The sequence below is a fragment of the Aplysia californica genome, unplaced genomic scaffold (genome assembly GCF_000002075.1).
Source record: "Aplysia californica isolate F4 #8 unplaced genomic scaffold, AplCal3.0 scaffold00145, whole genome shotgun sequence".
NCBI lineage: Eukaryota > Metazoa > Mollusca > Gastropoda > Aplysiida > Aplysiidae > Aplysia > Aplysia californica.
The window spans coordinates 972,009-995,842 of NW_004797415.1; the positions used below are offsets into that span (position 1 = coordinate 972,009).

At 38.5% G+C, this 23,834-nt stretch overlaps 1 protein-coding gene across 1 annotated transcript; it reads right to left on the reverse strand.

Moving 5' to 3' along the window:
• Positions 1-8,982: 8,982 nt before the first annotated feature.
• LOC101857483 (ras suppressor protein 1) lies at positions 8,983-23,830 on the reverse strand. The gene is made up of 9 exons (XM_005097054.2): positions 23,107-23,830; positions 18,673-18,723; positions 17,568-17,635; positions 16,864-16,916; positions 15,739-15,857; positions 14,190-14,272; positions 13,061-13,175; positions 12,476-12,608; positions 8,983-11,848 (listed from the first exon to the last, which is right to left on the reverse strand). Exons 1-9 carry the CDS (start codon positions 23,213-23,215, stop codon positions 11,761-11,763), a joined length of 819 nt encoding a protein of 272 aa, XP_005097111.1. The 5' UTR covers positions 23,216-23,830; the 3' UTR covers positions 8,983-11,760.
• Between the last annotated feature and the right edge of the window lie 4 nt (positions 23,831-23,834).

Genomic DNA, 23,834 nt, shown 5'->3' on the forward strand with positions numbered 1-23,834 from the left:
TTTCCCGTTGTACGCCTCACACCACTGTTCAAGTTTGTCGAGTTCTTCCTGTACTCTCTCCGATGTAACCTGGCGGTTCTTGCTCTGCCTGTACACCAGCACATCATCAGCAAAACTGAGTACACGTCCGGGCCCCTCCAGCTGGTTGGAAGTTATCCCTATTGTATAAACTTTAAACAGAACCGGCGGGAGTGCAGATCCCTGTGGTAAACCTGGTGCGATCACGGTAGGTTGCGAAGCCCAGCAACCAAGACGTAGTGCTACCTTTCGTTTGAGAAGCATTTTTTCTCGAGGTGACCCTGTTAAGCCTAGACATCACGGTCCAGGAACAGAATACGAATGATCTAAATGAGACAACCTTGATAAAAAAATCCCGAAGCCTCAGGAGGTCGAAGGTGGAATCCAGGAGCACAACCTGTCGACAGCACCCCCAAGTATCCGTGGAGGACATGGACCCAAGCTTACGGTGTCATCTTCGTGCCTAGAAGCTGCATGGCTGTGGGGAGTACAGTCACGAGCGAGGACCGTCTGGCGTGCGAGCGGGGCGGCACCGGGCGGGCGGACCTTCTGGTTCCCTGCCCCTTGTCTAGTATGAGGCTCTGCTAGATGGACAGGATGCTTCCTCTGTATTTTCCTTACATGTTACATGTAAAAACGAATATCTGATCCTTCGGGAGCTTTTTTGAAGCCAAGGTTGGAGAGGAACACATCAACATATTGTTAACAGTCATAAAACTTAAGAGCTGGGAAAAAATAAAACATGTATAAAAACTAGACGGAGAGAAAAGAAAAAGGTCTTTTTGCCACCCAACCATTCATTTGAAGTAAAAAAACAGCAAGATTCCTTGTGTAAAGGCAAAAAACACAAATGCGCCTTTCTCGTGCAGATCAAACCCAGTACGCCTGGGAGACAAAGCCAGTGTCGTTACCACTACAACATGTGGGTCCCCAAATATTCCGGGTCAAACCAAAGCAATTTAAAAAAAGTTTAAATAAGTAGCCTACTGCACTTGCAAAACAAATAGATCAAACAAGTGCCAAAGGATTAAAATTAAAGGTATTATTGGAGAGTAACCAAAAATAAATAAGGAGAGATTAATGATAATGCTAGACGTTTAGGAAAAAAGGAGCAGACCACACCACAGCACTCCCCAACCACCCGAGAACCAAGGCAATGATGGATAGGATATGTAAGTAGTATATCATAGTATATGGAATTATTAGAAAAGGAACCTCTTTGCATTTTCCACATACAATGGGCTTATATTAAACAGCGGATACTTTACAATCAGAACAGACCAAAAAATAAATGAGAAGAAAGATATACGCTCCTAAAAAGCCAGCAATGCTGTTAATTTGAGCAAAAAGCAAAACATTGACACTAAAGCAGCCATTTAGAACCAGGCGAAAGCAAGACAGTTAGGCAAAATTACCAGAGGTAGAACATAGATCAAGGACCTACGAGTAGCACCCTCCAAACACCCTTTTAAAAGGACAGACAGAGTAGAGTTACTTTGCATGACCTATACCCTCCCCATTTTAAGCTAGCTAGGGGAGAGGATAGCAAGGGGTCTGTCAGAGGCAGAGCAGAGACATCTCTCTTTTGTCATAGCTTATACTTATATTTTCAGTTTGCAAGATGGACGAAGAAGGTGTGCCTCAGTGGATGATCTTATATTGGTTCAGCAATCGAAGTAAACTCGAGAAGTAAAAACAGATGGCTCTACTGGGTGCACAAAACCGCCATTGCCACGCTAAATATAAAATGGTGAATACCGTTGAATGGATGAAGTGTGTTTAGATGGCGAACATTGTTTAAAGCATTGGCCCATTAATTCCCCCATCAAACCATTCACACACACTTTTCTTCTCAATTTGATAAATTCAAGCTATTTACAGTAGACCAGCAACTAAAGATCTTGCCAATTGATATATATTGGGCTTCATTATTATAATTCGCAAATCCGTTTCTCAAGTTCATATGTAATTTTTATTCATCACTGTCAAGTCCATGAGGAGAAGAACTAGGAAATGTAGAATACTGGTACGCATTTTCCTAAAATACGAGGGCTGTCCCACGGAAAACCGGAAAAGGTCCATAAAAGCAACAATGTTTGTCCTGTTATAATAAAAATGTAACACATCATACCTCAACATGTGCTTTGTTTCTCAATGTAATAATCACCATCCCGCTGGATGCATTTTTCCCATCGCTGGATCAGGGAGATGAATTTTTCTTCAAGGGATTTCAACAAAACCTTCACGGCTTCCACGAGGTCTTCGTCGTCGGTAAATCGCTGTCCAGAAATATAATGGCGTTTCATTGGTCCAAAAAGGTGATAATCTGAGGGGGCCAAGTCAGGACTGAGAGGGGGGTGTGGCAGAACTTCCCAACCGAACCTTTGGATCCAGTCTTTCGTAGCGTTTGTGGTGTGTGGCGTTGCGTTGTCATGCTGCAAAATGACCCCGCAGGACAACTGGCCTGGTCTTTTTCGGCGCCGGCACACAGCCTCTCCCAACTTATCAAGAGTCTGGCAGTATCTGTTAGCATTAACAGTTTGTCCTGGTTCCAGAATGTCAAGAAGCAGAACACCCTTAGCATCCCAGAAAACCATGGCCTTGAGTTTCTTCACCGATGGTTGAACTTTAAACTTTTTCGGGGGAGTGGAAGACGTGTGCCTCCAAACCATTGAATCCCTCTTCGTCTCAGGAGTCATGTGGTGTATCCAAGTCTTATCACCTGTAATAACGCTTCTCAGGAATGCTTCATCATATTGTTGGAGGTCTCCAGATGCGTTCTTGACTCTCGTGACAGCTTTGCGACAACGATTCAACAAAGTCTGAGACACTTCAACACGTTGCGTCTTGAGGTCAACTGTCAGCTCTTTTGGGAGCCATCGAGCAGAGACCTTTCCATAGTGCAGCTCATCAAACACTATCCTAAGGACAGTCGGCTTTGAAATGTTTTGCGACTCGGAAATTTCACCAATTTTTAGGTGCCTGTCTGTTTGAATGAGATCTTTAACCCGACTCTTGTCCTCAGTCTTGGCAGAAAAACAAGGTCCTGGGTTAACTTTGTCATTGACATCCGTATGACCGGCATTGAACTTATTACTCCACTCGTATACCTGTGACTTTGTCATTACTTTCTCCCCGTAAACTGACTTTATTTCAGTGTGTATATTATAGGTTTGAGACCTTTTGCGGCCAGAAACCGAATAGCAGACCTCACTTCTACCCTTGACCAATTTTCCAAGGGGGTAGCCATCTTTGGAGAACTGCTATGTTCGTTTGGTTAGTGCGATGCTTATGGTACTCAATTGGGAATTTCCTAAATGATTGTGTTACAAGTGTGGGTTTATAGATTGCGAAAATATTGAATAGTTTTCAAACTACAGCTAAATACCGGTTTTCCGTGGGACAGCCCTCGTATATATGAAAATTAAAATTACTTGCTGTACTCAGAACCTCAAAAATGTATTATATGTGTCATGACATGGTGGAATCAGGAGCTCGTCAATTTTTGGGCATGTGGAGTAATTGGTATCATCTTAAAGAGCTTGTTCGTACATCTTGCTTTCAATGAAAAAAATACCCATCTTGAACTGAAGTTGAAGTCAAGAAATTTGTGGTTGAAGGAGGAGGGGGTCGCCGGGTTCCAGAGGTAAAGTTAGCGAGAAAATGGCTGCCAAAGTTTGGTAATTTTCATAGCTTGAGAGCCCTTGTAAACTGAAAATCAACATTTTTTGTGCATTTTTCAGTAAAATCTACTCATAAATGTGTTTTTAAATGGACATAAAAGGTGTTGAGTAGGGCTGTACCCCGGTAGCAAACCCGCACGTGCTCGCAAGCCCCTAGTTCAAGTCACAAGCCTCATATCACTAGGTCAAATATAATCAAATCAAATCACCAGCATGATAAGTTGAGTCTAGCGCAAACTGTAACCTCCTTAGTTTAGTGTAAACTTCAAGTCCACAGCAACTAGCAATCCGCGAAGCCACTCATGTCAGACCCCCTCATCATCCCCACCCTGCTTGCAATCCACGAAGCCACTTACGTCAGAAAAAGAGAGAGGTCCCGCCCACAGTGTCACTGCGCGGCGTGGCGCTGTAGTTTGCTTGATTAATCGAAGACTTGCGCAAAGCAGCGGACAACCCTCAAGTCTCAAATCTCGTCCGCAGCCACAAGACCCACGATTCACACAGTACTGATTTGCGCTAGGCCTAGTGAATTGTCCCAGGACAAGCTCGAAACATGACCTGCTGACTTGTGCTCTCTCAAAACACCGAGCAAGGGCACGCCGCAGGACCGCTCGATGGCGGCAGGACCGCTTGATGTGTTCAAACAGCAGTACCGCTCGCTGTGTGAACTTTGAACCGTGGAGGAAGGGAGAGGCTGGGCTTGTTTTGGTGCAAGCGTAGCCTACGTATCACGAAGGCCACGGTGCAAGACGTAGAGAGCTGAAGTTATTTTTAACTTCCCGCCGTTGATCAGCTAAGCGAGTGGATAAGTGAGAGGGAGCGTGGTATTGTAGTAACAGAGACCTAGGTTTCATCGTTATCATGGCTATTATTTTTAAATGGGTGACCTTATTTAGGCCACATATGGCCTAAATAAACTAAACACCCCTCCCTTACCTTATTTGGGCCACAGGTGGCCTAAATAAGCTAAACCCCCCTCCTTTACCTTATTTAGGCCACACCTGTGGCCTGAATAAGCTAAACCCCCCTCCCTTACCTTATTTAGGCCACATATGTAGTCAAAATAACCAAACCAATGTAAAGCATTGTTTTTTTTACAAGTTACATTATTATCTCTTTAAAACTCTTCACATCCATTTTCCTTCACAGCCGTATCGTACATGACATGTGATGTAGAATCAATTTAAGGTCCTTGGAAAGGTGACCAGAAAATAACAAAATTATTTTATGATCTTCACTTGCACTTGCAATTTTTTGGACAAATTAAAGTCTACCTAATTATATTTTTTCCCCTCATTTGTCTTCACTATAAATGACAACTGGCATGTATTGTTTTCAGTTATTATCAAGAAAGTGGATAGGCGGACTACGGGGTCTATCTAGCCAAAAGGATAGGTGGACCCCGGGGTCTACCTAACAAAATGTTAGGTTTTAGGATGTGAACCCCGGAGTCAGCGTAGTGAAATAAGTAGATCTAGGTTTAACTAAGGATCGGTGGACCCCGGGGTCAACATAATGAAATAAGTAGATCTAAGTTTATTTTATAATAGGACTGGCGGAGCCCGTGGTCAAAGTAGTGAAATTATAAGTAGATAGGTTTAATTAAGGATTGGAGGACCACGGGGTCAATGTAGTGAAATCAGTAGATCTAGGTTTAATTAAGGATTGGTGGACCCTGGGGTCAATGTAGTGAAATAAGTACATGTAGATAGATCTAGGTTTAATTTTAAGGATTGGTGGACCCTGGAGTCAACGTAGTGAAATAGGTAGGTTTAAGGTGAACCCCAGGGTCTACCTAACGAAACACTAGTTAGGTTTTAGAATAGGTGGATCCTGCGGTCACCGTAGTAAAATAAGTAGGTTTAATCAAGGTGTCCCGGGGGACCACCAATCCTTAATTAAACCTTCTTAATCCTCTATGGCCTTGGTGACTCCGGGTTCCACCAATCTTTAAAGAAACCTACTTATTTCACTGCGGTGACCCCAGGGTCCACCTGTCCTAAAACCTAGTACCAATCCTTACTTAAACCAAACCTTATTTCACTACGGTGACTCCGGGGTCCACATCCTAAAACCTAGTATTTCGCTATGCAGACCCCGGAGTCCACCTATCCTCTACAGGACTATACTATTATAATCAATTTGCAATTTTCATTGATTAGCATTTTTGTTTAAATATAATATTGAATCAGAGTGCAGGGGAGACCGAGGCGCCCGGTCGATTCGGTGGTCGGCTTTTGTAGATCTATGCATTTTTTACGGAAAGCCGTATTACCTAACCCTATTACTAGATCTATTAGTGTTGTGAAAACTTCAACCTCTACAGCTCAGGCATCAAAAGATGCTGGTAAATAATAATAGATCTACGTCCTGAAGTTTCATAATTTATTTTTATACAGAATAACACAGTACACAGTCAGTAGCTTTTATTTCATCGAGTTATAAAAATGGCCTTCGTATAAAAATTGCCTTGTTTTCAGAAGCAAGTTTTAATAGTTCTAGTTCTACCTAATCAATTTTCATGCGAATTCAACCATTTTGATGATCTTTCTTTTCCTTTTAAAAAGATGTAGATCTAGGCCTGTCGGGTGTGGCAGTGCGAATAGCACTGAGTTGTTTAGATCTAGATCTAGATCTAGACCCATCAAAACACGAGGCTTCGTGGCCGATCGCAAAAGTCTACAGTGCTTATCGAGGCAAATTCGCCCTGCCGCGAGCACGTTCACTAAACTGCCTACTAGATAGAATCTACTACCAAATATTCTCTACACGATCTTTGCTACTACTACTACTAGGCCTACTAGCCTACATGTACTACTACGAGACAGTACGAGAGAGTGTCACTCAGGCAAAGATAGTGTAACTTTGACTCAGCCACGTAGTATACACACTTTTTATACCCCAAATTTAACCCGAAAGTCCATTCGGAGGATTTGACCTTTTCACTTGACCAAAGTGTGCCAAAATGGTAGCCTAGCTTTTGCCCCTCCATGAAGGAAAAATCCGGCCCTCATTCAAACCATTGGAATTGAGCAAAATTTTGCGTTTTGTGCTTTGTTCTTTACAATATTCATTATGGTTATGATTTATAAGTTGTACACTGAGGCAAAACCATACTAAATGAGAAAGGTGCACCATTATGAAAGTGGAATGAACTCAGTTGCCTGAAAAGAGTAGTTTGAACATGTGTGGCCTAAATAAGCTAAACCCCCCTCCCTTACCTTATTTAGGCCACAGTCCACTGTGGCCTAAATAAGCTAAACCCCCCTCCCTTACCTTATTTAGGCCATATGTGGCCTAAATAAGCACTCCCTTTTTAAATATTACCTTTAATATATAAAAGCAATACAATTTTACATTCCCCCCCTCCCTGTATCTCTCTATCCGAATGAAATATATGAATATATCTCAATCCATTTCATTCAAGTATGGACGAAATGATGTCGAAAAAACAAAACAAAAACAAGCCACATTACAAGTTGAAAGTGATTTAAAACATGGGTCTCTCCATCTTTCTTTCCACTCCTTACACAAGAGGATGTCGGTAAAAGGATGTGACCCTCTACACAAAGAACAAAAATGCAATAGTTGAGTTTATACATCATATTTCCACTCCTTAAACCACGAGGAGATTGGTATTATAGATGACTCAATAGAATGACCAAACACAAAATGAGAATAGATATCTGCTTTCCTTTTGAAAAAAAAAAAATGGTGATCTGAACATATAACCTCAAATTGAATGGATTGAATTACGTAATTTAACGTATTCATACAAGGTATCTGATCCCATACAATCGGCGGATTCCAAGTAGTGTCCTTTTAGAAGTTTTGATTTATAATAATATTGCTCCATTTATTATTTTAATATCATTTCATTATTTTACTCAAATCAATTTTATTGTTAGTATTATTGTTTTTTATATTGATGTTATAACCGTGTTTCTTCTTCTTCTTCTCATTATCAATATTTGTATTATGATAATCATTAGCATTATTTATATATATATTTATTCATTATTTATGTATTTATGTATTTATTTATTTATGTATTTATTTATTTATGTATTTATTTATTTATTTATTTAATTGATGGGTTTTTTTTCTTCTTAATTATCATTAATACTGCCCTTAATCCATAAACGTGTTATCAATAAAAATAGACGGTAACATAAATGATGACACTAATGACACTATAGGGGGGGGGGGGTGATGAGAAGGGGTGGGGGGAAGGCAATTACAGCGAATTATAGGCGATTTCCAGGTTGAGAACCATAGATATGGGGTACATAGAAGCGGAAACAATAAATTGGCAAAAAGATATTATTAATCTGAATACAGGAAAAAGAGGCTAAAACAGCACCTGGACATGAACGGCTGGTGCCCCTATAAATAAATCATTGATGGTCAGGTCAGGACCTAGGTTTCTGGTAGTAATAAGAATAAGTAGACTTAGATTACCCTAGAATGGAAAACTCCAGGGGTCGTTGTGATTGGCTTTTGTATCGTATGTATGTAACCTATTTTGTAGATGTGTTACACTCACAGTGACATAATACAGAACATTTAGGAGACGGGCTAGGCCTACTTCAACCCAGTGTCAGGGCCAACCTGGGCTGAGAGGGAACAACGCCCCAGCAGAAAGACGGAGGTTCTCAGTAAAAATTTCTCCCCATACGGAAATCGAACTGAGGTCTTTTGCGTGCGATGATGAAGCGCTTGGCTTGTGCACATTAAAAATAAACAGGCCTTAAAATCGTAAGAATAGCCGATCCAATATTAATTTTTAAGTGCATTGAATAGAGCTTTTTGTTTTTTACAACCGAACTATGAAAAAAACAATGATCTTACACTTTTGGTGCAAGCCTCTCAACGCAAATAACCAGAGAATCTTCTGTAATATGTACTGAGCCCACAGCCACAAGAGTTCGCGATGTCATGACACAGTACAACAGGACTGTCCGCGAGTCACAACTCATCGAAAGTTCCCTCCGGTAGCAAGCGGGAGGCAAAACAAATCACAAGCCTGCTCGCAAGCCTCTAGCGCAAGCCGTCCACTGCTTTGCAAGCCTTCGATTAACCGAGCAGAATCCAGCCCTAGTGTTGAGCGAAAATTTAAAAAAAAGCCAAATCGGCAGAAAAATGCCGGTTTCTTTAGTTTCATTATTTTGACCAGCGCCTGATTTCATCATAAAGCCTCACAAAAATATGTTTCTTCATATGTTATGCATTATGACACTATTAAGACAAACTAAAAATCAACTCAAGAAACAAACAGCAATGATCACTGTCAGAATGAAAGTATGTATTGTGCATTTCAAGAACATGTCACAAGTCACAGCAGGCAGCTGGAAAAATGCAGATGTATACTAAATCTTATACGTAAAAAATTGTCTACATTTTACATATTACATGTAAATTTATTGAACACAAGAACGGTTAAAATTGAGAGAGGATTTAACAATACTACACCCAATGGCTTTGTGCTGACAAGATTACCTTACCTTAGAGAACCAGAGTCAAGCACAGTTGAAGCAAGTATCAAATCACATTAAAATGATTTTCAGTCTAATCTGTTTGTAGCACATTTAGTTTTTTCCTTTCAAACAGGCCACTACTGGAACTCTGTTGGAAACTACTGTTTAATGTAATGTCAACTGTTAAATTTTTTTTATCTCAATTATAGTTCATACATACTTGTAAGTTGCACATAAAATGTGTCAACATGGAAGTAATTGTTGTGCTCCAAGAAAAAAAAAAGCTTAAGAGGAACTAAAAAATTGACCAATTTTCCTGTGCCAGTGTTGCATTAAATTACCCTTTAATCTTGAAAATTAATCTAAAAAAGAAAGACTAGTTGCATGGAAATTACTAGAGCATAAAACCAATTTATAAAAAATTAAGCTTCATGTACCTTTTCAACCCTTTGTTGAGCCCTTGCCCTCTGAACCTTACACACATTCAGCTGCCTTGGGTCAACTGCTAGATTTGCACCACATTATGGTGAGACAAGCATTCAGTGCGCAGAAGGGTATCAGTGGAGCATGCTCAGGTGTGACCTCAAGTCTATAGGGTTAAGTTGACCTGCTGAGAATGGCTCATATACATTTTTTCTTTTTATGAATTGATATCACAAACAAAGTATCTAACATAAGTGACTATGATCAAAATTAGTTACATTTTGTTAATAGAATCATAATCTTGTCGATAACAGCAAAATGAGTACATGTAACTCCTATTTTTCCTCACTCATCCAGTTAAGCAGGATCAAACAGTCACTCATTTTTCTAAAGCCAGCAACAATATATGTGAGAACAATTATACAGACAGAACTTATCTGCATTCATGATAATAATTGTATAGAAGTATATGTACAAAATAGCACCAGTGTAATTGAACATACAAGTTTCAGCAAAGATGTACCAGGCACGAGAGACATAACAGGAAGAGGAGAGGATATGAACTTGATTGTCTATACAGAAGCAAAAACTGAAAACCCAATAACAGTAGAATTAGAAAGAGTATGAGTTTATCTTCCCTGTCAACATTGTAAGGTTATTTAAGAGGGTGGAAAGCCTTGAAAACTCCCCCTCCCTCCCCCCATTCAAATTCAAGAATGCTCTATTTGGGATTTGAACCACGGCCTTCCACACCAAAGCTCAGCATGACACCAACTGAGGCCTCTTGTAACAGTGGCATAGAGCCTAAGAACAACATCAGAATATCCTAAATGAAACAAATACAATGGAAGCGGAGTGAATATATATTGAAAACACTTTAGACTTCTGCGTTACAGTTCGAACAACTCTCAAGCCAATCTCACAGTATACTTGTTTTTAAAATAACCAGATCTATGTGCATGTCATTCACAAGCGACACATAAAATTCTTCTTAAAAGCAAAAAGAAAACAACTTGACTAAAATATCAACCTCAGTCCGTTTTGAGATATTTATATGCATGCCACTACACTCACAATCTATACATATCTTTGCAATGTCTCAAATGGTTGTGACTACATCACATATGTCATGTCTGTTAAGAGGCAATATAACACCTAAGCTCTCGGTAGTTGCTAGGAAAGTGCTGAATCATTTATCAAGACAATTTTTACTAGAGACAAATACCAAAGCTGCCATACAGCTTGATCAAAGATACCATGCCGACTGCATCCTAATTCTAGTAAAAAGCATAATGGCTACCTCTTCATACAATAACAAATGGCTGGAAGAATTTTAGGCCTCTTATACATCAACACAGGGGCCATCTAACTCAGCCTAACATTCTCCCTTAAAAAAACAACTCATCCAAGTCCAATCATGGTAAAAACATTCAAACCTAGGACTGATGCCTTCCAAAGCAATTGTGGTCTTTTTTATTAAAAAGGCCTCAACATGCATATATACAAATAATGAACAAAATCAAACTAATACAGAGCAATATCACTGTGGCAATATTAGAACCTAACTTTGTGCATCTATCCCCACACTTCTGTATCACAATACCTTGAATAGTAAGAAATATCTCTTTGACTGAAAAGCAAGTTTTTCCAAATTGGTCTCATTCTACATGAACCTCCTGGCACTGATCCTTATAAAAATGATAAAACAACTAGAAGAAGTATAAAGAAAAAAGATTTGGGGACCACCCCGGACTAGTGTTACAATAGCACATTCTGGTCAATGTACGAAGGTTATTGTATATCATATACACAAAAACATTTTTAAAAAGAAAAGCAACATGATGCAGTTTTTTTTCTCAAAGTAAAATTAAATGCTTCCGTAGACATGTACTATGCTCTTAACCTATAGCGTATATATTAAACAACCTTCAAGCAGAGGAAATATTACTTATGTCCAAAGAAGATGACCGCTGTCTAGCTTTCTATCTAACAGCTCACATTCAAACTTTTGACAACTGACACATCAGCGCCATTCAAATTGAACGCACAGAGTATCAAATCAAATATTGTAAAGAGTAAAGTCACCACGAATAAGTTATAAGATAATATTTTCACTATGCAGAAGTAATGGGACTAAGGGTATGAACCAATAGTTACATTTATTTCTTGATTCGGCTGATCTTCTTTGACTTGTCATTGGTTTTTGGCGGTGGAGCAGCCCCCGCTGCCATGTGACGGCCGTACAAACTGTGCAAAAGAAAATCAAGGAAAATAAAATTAAAAGTGTACTAAAGCATGCCCTCCCAATACAAAGAGTACAAAATAAAAACAACAGAGTTAAGAAAAAGTACACTGAATATATTTCCTCATGTCCTCCCTGTTCAAGCTGTAACATTTAAAAAAATCCCAAAACAAAGAAAATAAAGGACAGAAAGTGTACTGAAGCCATCTCCATATGCCCTCTCCATGAAACAGTACATGACAAAATCCATATGTTCATGTTCAAACACCCACACACACACAAACACAATTCACACACTATATGGCTCAAAGGAGCAACACACTCTGTCTTTGATCACACCCCACCACCCAAGCTCATATGACTAGATTCAAGGAAGTTCTAGCACCTTCAGTACACTACAGGAAATGTACAGTGATGTCTCTTGATTTTAAAATGATTGTGAGGAAAAATTTGAACGGTCTTTCCAAGATATGTTGTTCAAAGTTCAACACATCAATGTGGGTGTCTCAGAAAACAGTGCTGCCACTACAAAGAAAATATTACAATTCAGTCTTAGAAAGGCAAATTGTTCAAGCTATCCATGGATTTGAGTTTAGTATGTTCCAGCTATCTGTGCTTGACTGTATACTCACAACTTGTAGGTGTCGGATCTGATATAATCAAACACATGAGAAATCCCAACTTGGAACTGGTCAGCAATAGGGGTCACCCATGGGTTGCCATCAGCCTTGAAAATCTGTTTGGTGCCTATCAGATCAAGATTACCTGAAAAAGACAAAACAATTCCTCATTTAAAAAAATGCTAAGAAAGAGGTAGAGGAACCAGAAGAATATTTAATCAATCTCAACAAGCTTTAAGCTCTGATTAACCTATACTTCTAAGTATTTTCTATCTTCATTTATGGGAAAAATGATGAGCATCAATGTATCCAAAAAACCTTCTAGATTTTTATTCAATGTCTTTTTAGTTTTAGTAGAGGTTTTTCGGCGCTTACAACTGCAGAAGGTCATATGAGCGCCACGGGGTGGAAATCAACAGAGAAGTCCTTACAGGGAATCGGGCTTACTCTGCTCACCCCTCAAGCTTCAAAAGCACAAAGTCTGTTTCGACTATCATTATAATAGCAATGGCTAGCGTAGGTACTTTTTGAGTACAACATCCTTGGAAGGCTAAATGAGATGATGATGATGATGAATATAAATGTATAAACACATACCCATTTCTGGAGGAAGGACTGTGAGTCTGTTGCCTTGAATATGCAACTCCCTCAAACGAATGAGCTCCCCCATCTCTTTTGGAAGAGCAACCAGGTCATTATCTCTTAAGACAAGCTGCAAATGGACACATGAAAATGTTCAGAAGTATACAAAAGTTTCACCACTAGCCAATACTACTGCACTAAATACTAATGCTAAATTTGGGGTATAATGAATGTGTGATCTGTTAGAATAAAGCTGAAATTGTGACATTTAAAAACATCAAAGAGTACTCTACTTAAAACAAATTCAGCAAGCCCACATCAACAGTCAGAACAAACACTCAAAACTACGGACTAAATTTCCTCACTACTCAATATAAATTAACCCCTGCTTGTATAAATGAAAGAATTCAGAATACCTGTTATTGGTTAAGTATTTCTGTTGCATGTTTTAAGGATCATATAATTGTGTGTCAATCTTAAGGTTGCATTAATATTTTATATTTTAAAAATAATAATTAAAAAAAATTCACTTCCATCTTTATTCTATTACTCACATCAAAGAACATTCACCTATATTTTCAGAAGTGTAAAAATAAGAAAATTAAAATTATAATTAAAATTAACATATGAAACTGAAGAGCCCACAAGAATTATACAAAGCCAGGTATCAAACTCAAAGTCCAAAAGTACATTTAATTTATTTTATATTTTTGAAATAATTTTATAAACATTCACTTCCACATCTTTATTCTTTTACTCACATCAAAGAACATTCATGTATATTTTCAAAAGTGCAAAAATATGAACTGTAAAATTAAAATTAAGATGTGAAACTGCAGAGCTCACAAGAATGATACAATTCTACGGCAATCTTAAGATTGTGAGATTGCGCCCATCGGTAAATTGTACAGAACATTTCTATCCCTTGTCCAAAGCTTTCATCGATCCCACTTCTTCATGTCAGACTTTACTACCCTACAGACCATAATATTCACTAAAAACTTTCAGTGGTCATTTCATCATTGGTCTCTCTCTCTGGCCACACGGTTCATTTTGGTAGACACATGTAGATATTTGATTAAATAACAGTTGCGTATGTTTAGAGCAGTTTTAAAATTGTGAAAGTAAATACAACAGGACTCACAATTTGTAGATTTTTCAACCTTCCAAATTCAGGTGGTAGGTTCTCAAAGTCATTGTCTCCCATGTAGAGGGCCCTCAATGTATCTGAAGATCAGAAGCTCACCATAAAGAGTAAAAACAAGAAAAAAATTTCCATGGTAAAGCATTCCATAGCTGCATAGTGTTACTCAATTTATCATGAAGTAGAGTCCACTAAAACCTGAAAGTTATTCTGAAAACAGCAGAAAGAAAATAAATCCCCCCCTTTTTTTCTGTGTTAATAACCTCTCGGAACAGTTACACTGAAGAAAATCCAGCAGTCCTGCAGATTTCTGATTAATTGTTTGTTTGTTTTAGTAGAGGTATTACGGCGCTCGCAACTGCATAAAGTCATATGAGCGCCAGCAGATCAGAGGTGTTACAAGATAGTAACAAACATAAAAAAGAAGGAGGGGAGACAAGGACGATAGATGTTTGAGAGGAAAGAAGAAGCAAACCAAACCAAAGCACCCGTCAACCACCCACTTTCCGATTAAGGTAGTATTTTACGACAGTTATTTCCATCCACAATAACCAGCTTTCAGCAAAAATTCCCAAGCTTTCTTTTATTTACAACTGAACAGGCTCAAAAGTAAAACTGAGGTTGGTAAATTTTAAAACCCATTAAGTTCAAAGGTGAGGAAATTCATCTTTTCAATATTAGAGCTACATAAAATTATGGTCAAGAAAAATTATGAGCAGTACAGTGGCATTACATCGGTTTGGCCACTATGGCATTCTTTCATGAGACATTTTCGCTTCACAATGTTATTAGTTCCAGCTTTTTCCTTCAGAAGTCACTAGACACTAGCAACCACTGTTGCTTGGAACCAGACATGATCTAGGAACGCTACTGAAAACTAACCACTTCTACAACCAGCCAATAGTTGTGTTAGCACTAACAATAACTTTAACTAAAAAAAACTTTGCAAATGAGTCTCAAATTAATTTTTGAATATCATGTAGAAATGAGCACTGTACATATTGTCCCAGTCACAAAAAAACCCCAAGTAACTGCAATTTTTTTTATTATTCACAGTGTAAAGCCCCTACTTGAAGAAAACTATTGGCTCCCACAAACAGCTGGAATTTCTTACAAGATTAGTCTTTTGCCATAAATGTGTGAACAACAAAGCACCCCTTGAATTATGAAATCTTATTCAAACGTCTGTTCTACCAAGATCTATAAGATCAGGAGATCAGTCTCTTATGAAAGCACCTTGGAGGGGGGGGGGGGGTTCAAAAGTTCGCTGGGAGGTCCTTTTTCATCTTCCTTCGTCTATCTGAAACTGTCTCCAACAACGTTTGAAGAAATTAAAGTCAGAGGCAAAATTTAAACTTCAGTTACAAACATGCAGTATGCCATGTGATAGTTAGTCTTTCTTATACATAATACTCTTATATGTTCGATTGCATCGTGACAGTATAAATGTTTGCTTATCAGCATTATTATTATCATTATCAAAACAGGGTTAAATAGAGCTGCTCATTTTTCTTATGACAGCTATGACATCATCATATGAAAAACTTACCCAAACAAAAGAAATTTCCGGGTAAGCTGTGCTCACTCAGGTTATTATAGGTAACATCCAGGACCTCAAGCATGGGGCATGCTCCAAATCCCCGAGGCAACGCCGACAACCGATTCATACTGTGGATATAAAGAAGCACTAGAAGAGCACGTACAATGTGTCTACTTTACAATGATTCGGACATGGTGACCATCAAATAAATGCTACCTGAAGCATCCACTTTTTGACAAACAGCGACAATGCTGGGTGCACGATCATATAATAATAATAATAATAAATGAAATTTATAAAGCACTCAACCCCAATTAAAGTACACAGGCTCTGAGCGCTTTACAATACAGTAAAACATACAACAGTGACATAAAACGTTGTGTTCTGACTAAAGAAAATTACTCCAAATATTCATCTGACATTTGAATGAATCAAAAGATTTGACCTCTCTTAAAGTACTTGGTAAAGCATTCCAGATCTTGGAGCCTTGGTACTCAAATGCCCTTTCACCCATTGTTTTAAGTTTCATAGAGGGTAAAATAAATTTCTTTTTGTCAGCTGATGACCTTAAACTGCGAGTTGGAAAGTACAGTCTTAACAGATTTTATATAAAGAAGTCTATTGGTCAATTTGTGTTGTGACATTGTTCAACTAGTCTTTCAATTTATGATAGTTGTTGATTGTACTGATATTTGTTCTACAAAACTTAAAGTGAAGATTTCACGACTATATTAGCCAAAAAATGCCCATTTGTCACGCCAGACATGTGTGGTGACATCTTGTTTGAGGTCTCCATAAGAGATGAAATAAAACCAATGAAGACAATGATGAACCTTGCCCACAGCAAGTTTAAATAATAATCTGAATTGGGTGTTTCGAAATCTTGATATTTCCTGAAGTTAAGCTAACACTCACCAGTAACAAAAACCAAACTTTAAAAACTGCAACGTAAGCTTTCAACTTTCCAATCAAAAAGTAACAAATTTTCTCGGAAATACGAATATAATAAACTGTGGGTTGCTTATTTTCAAGGACATTATGCTCATATATTACAAACAACCAAAAATATACTAAAATCAACATAAATGGACTCTAAGAAATTATTGCAGTAAGCACATCACAACTTTAACTTACCCAACATTCAAAGTCTTCAGTTTTGGCATTGAACTGAGGGTTGTAGGCAATTCCTGGGAAGAACAGATGATGGATCTCATGAATGTGAGGTAGGTATCTTTAAATCCTAAACAGTTCATCAAAAATTTTTAAAATATTGCAAGCAGGGGGATAATAACATAAAGATGTCAAGGCACCAGTTGTATCTTAATAGCAGGACATGCTTATATATGATATAACTAAAGGAATTTTGGCAAATTGCTTGACATCTAGCTCATAATCACATCCTGGGTAGAATTATGTTTCTGGTCTGTGCATATACCAAACTGCCATGGTCTTGAAAGATTTGACCAAGCTTAACTTTGATGGCTTTGTGCATATTGACATAATGCAATGATATAAGTTGACAATTTTACATCACACATTACCTTCCTCCCCCTCCACCCCCTTATTTGATGGTTTTGCCCTTCTGAAAATGCCTTTGGTGTGCAAGTCTTACTCCGAGACCATACTTGCAACACAAAATGGGTATTCGTTGGGTAAAAGTCATGCATATATGAAGTATATTGGGAAATATAAGCACTGAGCAGCCTCTATAGTATAATAGTAAAGTCCTTGTAAATCCAAGATGCAGTGTTAATAAACAAAAAGAAAGGGAATCTATAATACACAGTAGAAAATAAACAAGACATTGAAGTTAACATTTTGGACCACTCCAATCTTACCTCAATGGCATTATTGAAGAGGATGATGATTTCCAAATTCAAGAAGTTGGCAATGCTGGGTGGTACAGCTATCCGGACAAAAAGAGCAAAGAAAACCAAATGTTAAAACAACATCTCACTGAAACAAAATATAGACAAATGTATCTGCTATTCTGTTTGAATAAAATAACACCATACAATAACCGTCATTTACTGTAATGAAATAGCAAGAATGATGAACAGAGTAAGAGTAGATAACTATTAGAAGTGGGACCTACTGATGGCATCCTTTATAATAATCACCTGCTTATAAACACCTGAATGAGCACACAATAAAAGCATACCTGATTACAAAATTTTAGGAGACATGTAGATAAATGAAAAAGATCTTGAGAACTTCCAAAATTTAAGAGCTGAAAACGAAATTTGGTCAGTAGGCCTACTTAATACTGAGACAGTTATAATTCTGAAAACTCTGTGAGACTCAGCATAATTAAAAAACTGGAAGTAAAAAAATCAGACATCAGCAATACATCACCCATCATCTTCTCCCCCTCCCTCCCCTCTTATACCAAGTCACCTAAAAAAATAAGAATCATGATGTGCTCTGCCCAAGTCAAAATCAATGGAGTACTGAACTGACATCCTCCCCATAGCATAAGATAACAGAGGTACGATGTTTTAAACTACTACAATCACCAAAATGCCAGTGTGGAGAAGTGGACCAAAATGTGGAACACATCCTTCTGCAGTGCAAGACATACAGGGCACTGAGACAGGAAACATGGCCCACCCCATTGACACTACAAGAGAAGCTGTACAGGCCGACAGAAGAACCGAGCGGGACGGCCCAGTATATATGATAGATACCTGACTTCAAGTGTGGTGCCATCGAAAAGAAGACTAGTTTGAAGAAACCGAGTTGATGTAACAGCTCCTCAATCTAAATCATGATTCACTGATTGCAAATCAGAAGACCCCCCCCCTCCACCCAATTCTTACAAACAAGAAAATCAAATTCTACCACTACCACAATCCTAATTTTTATGGAGCATATACATAACATCATTTGAAATTCAAATACAGTCACCTTCACAATTTAAATCATCTTTTTATTTTTACTCACATGTGATCTTGTTATGGGCCAGAACAACTTTTGTTAGGTTCTTCAGGTTGACTGAAAGGGAAAACATAAAAAATGAGAAATCAACATTTTTTTCTGGTTGATAGCATACAAGTAAAGATATAATCTAGTTTGGTTGCTAATAACATCATATTGTGACCGTGAGTTTAATATCTGTCGAAGCATTGGATAGCAAAGAGATACTTTAAAAATTGTTCACTTAATTCCCTTCGGTGATTTTTGCACAATGTTAACAATAGCATATATTGAAACATCTATACAGAGACAGCTACAATGCCTACGTTAATTAACCATTAAGGTAGATTACTCAAAGGCCTACTTCCATTCCTATGCTAGCATCTGCGTTTGTCGCTGCCACGACCCACGATTTTTGCATTAAAAAAAAACAACCCAACAAAATATCGACCAAAACAACAACACAGCGGGGAATAAAAAATCCCAAGAAAAACTCAGGGGTATAAAAATTTTTAAAAAGAAAGAGAAAAAGAAACCGAACCTTTTTACTTTCATTAAGAAAGAAAGGTTATTTTCACTTCCACTTCACTTCATCTCTTTCTCACAGGTTGACGCCAAGTTGATTTGATATTTTCATGTGAAGAAAATAACCTAGTATAAGTACATTACATACTATATTGTTGTTTCTGGGTTTTTTTACCTCTTTGTTGAGTTTTAATTTGCTGGAGTGTTATTTTTTTTCTTGCTTATTGTTCCGATATGTTTTCTATTTTTGTGTGTTTATTTAGCGTAATGTCATTTAATTTGATGTAGTTCCTACCTTAAAAAAAAAAAAAAATGTAATATGTTAGAGCTGGTCTCTACCAACACCAAATGCTGACACAGGCAGGCCCCTCGTGTGTGATTCCATAATTTGCATGTAATGTCCTGTACTTTTTCTTGAATTACACAAGTTTAGGGTTAAAACTGTAAATCTTCGGATAGGTCGACCATGGTGGAAAGCTGGGCTAGTAAAACAGGGTGGTAGTTTTGCAGGGTTTGAGTATAGGTAGGCGCCTATATATATATTCTGCTTCCTTGTCCTTTTTATTTTTTTTTTATAAATGAAATGGGACTATCAGCTGAATTCTTGTGCTTGGGGTCTGCATAAATAACTCCCCGATGCTTAGGGTGTTTAAATGTGTTTTTAGTCTGCAATTACAAAGTAATTAGCTTGTCACTGAATGCAATCCAGATTCTGTCTGCAGAGGATAATACAACTTCTAAATCTTCGTTCTTATGGGGTTTTTTTCCAGATTTTTTTTTCGCTTCCATTCTTTTCAACCAGGAGCAGATTGTATGTCTCCAGTCCTACTACACAAAACATCAGAGGTCGTTCAACTCTTTCCACAGCTAATGTGAAATGCAGTCGTGGCCATTTTGCTGTACAGCACCAGCACATACGAAGCCCCACAGCATGGCAAGTGCCCACCTACTGGTGAAAACAACTGGTGCTTTTACAGTATAACACAGAAGACTCAAAATCACGCATTCGTCGAACTGTGTCTGCGGTCCCGTTTCTTTTTCCTACTTTATTTTTTAAAGATATCCCTCAAACTACCGAGGCCGGTCCCAACGAATTCGAGTGATCTGTCTGTACTTTTACAAATTACAGCCAAGGAAGCACAGCACCATCACACAAGGGAAGGCTTTCTGCCCACCTCAAACCCCCTCATTTGTGAAGCCTGTGCATCACAGATGAGCTAAAGGAAATCAAGTAAGTGCCTGGCGTGACACAAAAACAGAACGAGAGTTTCCATATGTTCACACCTGGTTGAAGTGCCCTAAGATGGTCTTTGTGACCAAACCAAGAGTAGAAGCAACTTTTGCTATCACTACTGCAGACTGGAATTTTGGGGCCCTCTGCACCCAGACGCTTTTGCTGTTTCTGAAGTTGCAGGTCTCAGCCCAAACCATGGAGAGAGAGGCACCAGAAGGGACTGTACCCAAATATAGAGGGCAGAGACTTCCATAGAGGGTGTGGTTTAGAAAAACAGGAAAGGACCATCTTTTAGAGGAGGAAAATTGGTCTGACACACCTTTCTACTGCCTAGGAATATGGACAGATTAGGAATAAAGAAGTCCTTCTGCAATTTATGATTGGGTTTTCCTCTTGGTAACTTGGAATTGCATGTTTTTGACAAATTTCCCATTTCTTCTTTTCAGTTGATACTACCCACTAAATTGACCTCTCTGTTGCATTACTACTACTGTACTTTGGGGGGAATTTTTTCTTAGAATTAGATATATAAAAGAATTGGGTACATTGAGAAATTATTATTTGTCTTTATACAATCCAATTCATGCTCTCTATCTGTTTCGGTTAGAAAGTTATAACAAAATCAATACGTTTTTTCAAGTTTTCTCAAAACGACAAAAATTAAGGGGTATAGGTTGCAGCCTGGACTCTCATTTAAAACACAAGGGGAGGATTTCTTTCATATTTGGCCTGACTATATAAAAATGAATTTTCTGTGATCCTGATAGGGCTTTTTAAAAATATCTCTCACAGATTTTGAAAAATGCAGTTTCGAGAGCCTCAGTTGATGCGAAAATCCGAAAATTAATAGAGTCAAGCAATAGCTATGGTGTTATCCTCAATATCTCTTTAGAGATTTAAAGTACCAAAAAAAAGGCTAATTAGGATCACAGATTTTAGAGTTAAAGTGCTTATGTGAAAATAAAAGCACTTTAGTCAATTATAAACTGACTGAGCGAGAGGGCGGGCTGGATAAAGTTAAAAATGCTTCCGTACCCCCAAAACAAGAACAATTTTCAAATTCCTTAAAGAAAGATTATATTTTGATATATTTGAATTTAATTTTTAACTCCTAGAGTGTTTTATGATCACTCTGAATGATTCTAAAGTCAAATTAAACGAAGAAAACAGTCACCTTCTCCTCCGGAAGAGGTTTTTTGTCAGCTTACCCACTTTAAAAAAGAGTTCTTCTGAAATTTGAATTCATATTTTTATTTAAAAACTTGTTAGTTTCACTTTGATTTTTTTCACATAAGTAGGGTAACTCTGTTCGCAAAGGGTGCGCATTTGTGAAGAGGGCGCCACCAATTTTGAGGACACTTTTTTAATTGGCTCAAAGAGAGGAGTGAACCCTCAATTGTTATGAAGACTTTTTGGTGTCGTTCCATGAGCCTACTATATTGCACTCATTAGCTGGCAGCATTTACGCAGGATTAAGACAATTATTTTAACTGTGTTCGAAGTTGTGCTCCCCAGCTACCATCTCCGCATCGGAGAAGTGAGAGGCACGGTAGGCCTTGATAATCTGAACTAGGCTTATGCTGGCCTATCACGCGATGCGTTCTGCTTGTCTGCGTATGCCACACCCTCCCTACTCAGTTGCTCCGGCCTTCATTGTTGACGCACATGGGCTCTCCTATTCTTTGTTTCGTAAGATCACCAACAAGTTTCTTTACTGGCGAGGGTTAGCATGATGTATAATTGGCCTATTCACTGTTCACAGCAGCAGCAATATTCCGCTATAACCGACTCGCATGTCTGTCTGATAGCGCTATAACAGTATTTTATCTACAAAGATAAAGAAGGGGAAAAAACGGGGTTTTAGAATTGTGTCTTTATAACAGATTTCTCGTTTTTTCCGGACTCGTTATAAATAAGTGGACTCCACTGTATTTGGGCCAATCACAGAGTTGTGCTAGGTGCTCGCTGTAGCTTCATATGTGGAATCTCTATACAAAAATTAGGGTATGGTGTTGTTCGTCGGCTGGCCTTCAGCAAAACTCCTTCCGAAAATATGAGTAGCTGGCCCAACCTGCGACCGCTTACATCGTATTTTCCTTCTCAGCGGTCTCTGTCGGCAAAATAGATCAGGCAATCCATGTTCAGTGTTCAGGGCCGCTTCAGTGTGTCAACTTCCGCTTTATACACTGATATCGTCACTCATTCCAAAACGTCATTCGCAGTTTTCGCATTTTAACATTTTAATGTTCTGCCCTTGGCGCGACCGCACGCCGTCAGCGCGACCGCATACGGAACGGGGCACGACCATGCTCGCACAGACATCAGGTGCAAGAAAATTGTCAGTACACTATTTAAAGGTTAGTACAATCATTTCTTTTAGAAAATTGTAATGAAAACAATTATAAATCTGATCATAAACAGAGGGTATAGAGACAAGTGGTCGCGGGTTCTGCCAGCTACTCTAGTTTAGTAACTGAAGACACACACATCAAAACTTCTCGAAGAATGTTTCCGAAAGGCCTTTCACTTCGAACTCGACTGCTGCACGCTAGACGACTGACGTTTTCGGAAAAGGATTGACCAAAAGTGGAACTAGACAAGGGACGTAACTTTAATAAATGATTGCACACGAGCAGCACAAAAAAGGAAAAATAAGGAACTGGTCGCGCTCAGGGCACGGTCGCGGCTTATTTAGTACTTACCAAACCCAGGAATTTCAAGTATATTGACAATGCCCTTGTCAACAAGATCAAGTTCAGGATTGCTTGAGTCCTTTACATCATCAACCAGCTTCTTCAGCTTGCTTGCCATTGTATTGGTGAGTTACTTCTGTGAATCAAGATCTGTGTGCAGACTGACCGTAGGCCTAGATGAAGATGATGTAACTGATCTCCAAATCCAAGAGGAAACAGAAACAAAGTTGCCAAAGCTTGGGCTCACTAGCCAAGCGTAAGAATTATAAGCCTCCTCCAACAATCTCGTCACAATCAAAGTCAAAGCAGAGTGAAGTGTAAAGGGAGCACGTTATTACAACGACAACAACAAATAGTCTAGAGATCTAGAACTGAAAACAGAGGATAAAACTGAAACTGTTGTTGCAGACAGTGCTCTGTGTGCTGAAAATTTAGAGTTAATAACTTTATCCTGAGGCAACCCAGGATCTATTCTAGCACTGTGACAGCAGTAGACTCAAGTTGTGTGTTGTATGTGTAATGTGTAATTCAGAGTACAGTACAGTACTACAGAACCCGGAAGAGCCGAACAACCTCTCAAAACATCCAAAAAGGCCTGGGCCTAAAAACAACCGAAAAAAAGTACATCCATGTAGATGAATAATGCAACATGATTAGCTTTACTTTCCATTAATCAAGTCAAAATTTAACATATTAACTATAAAAAAACCCAGGTAAGTCTTAGAAAGACATTAAGA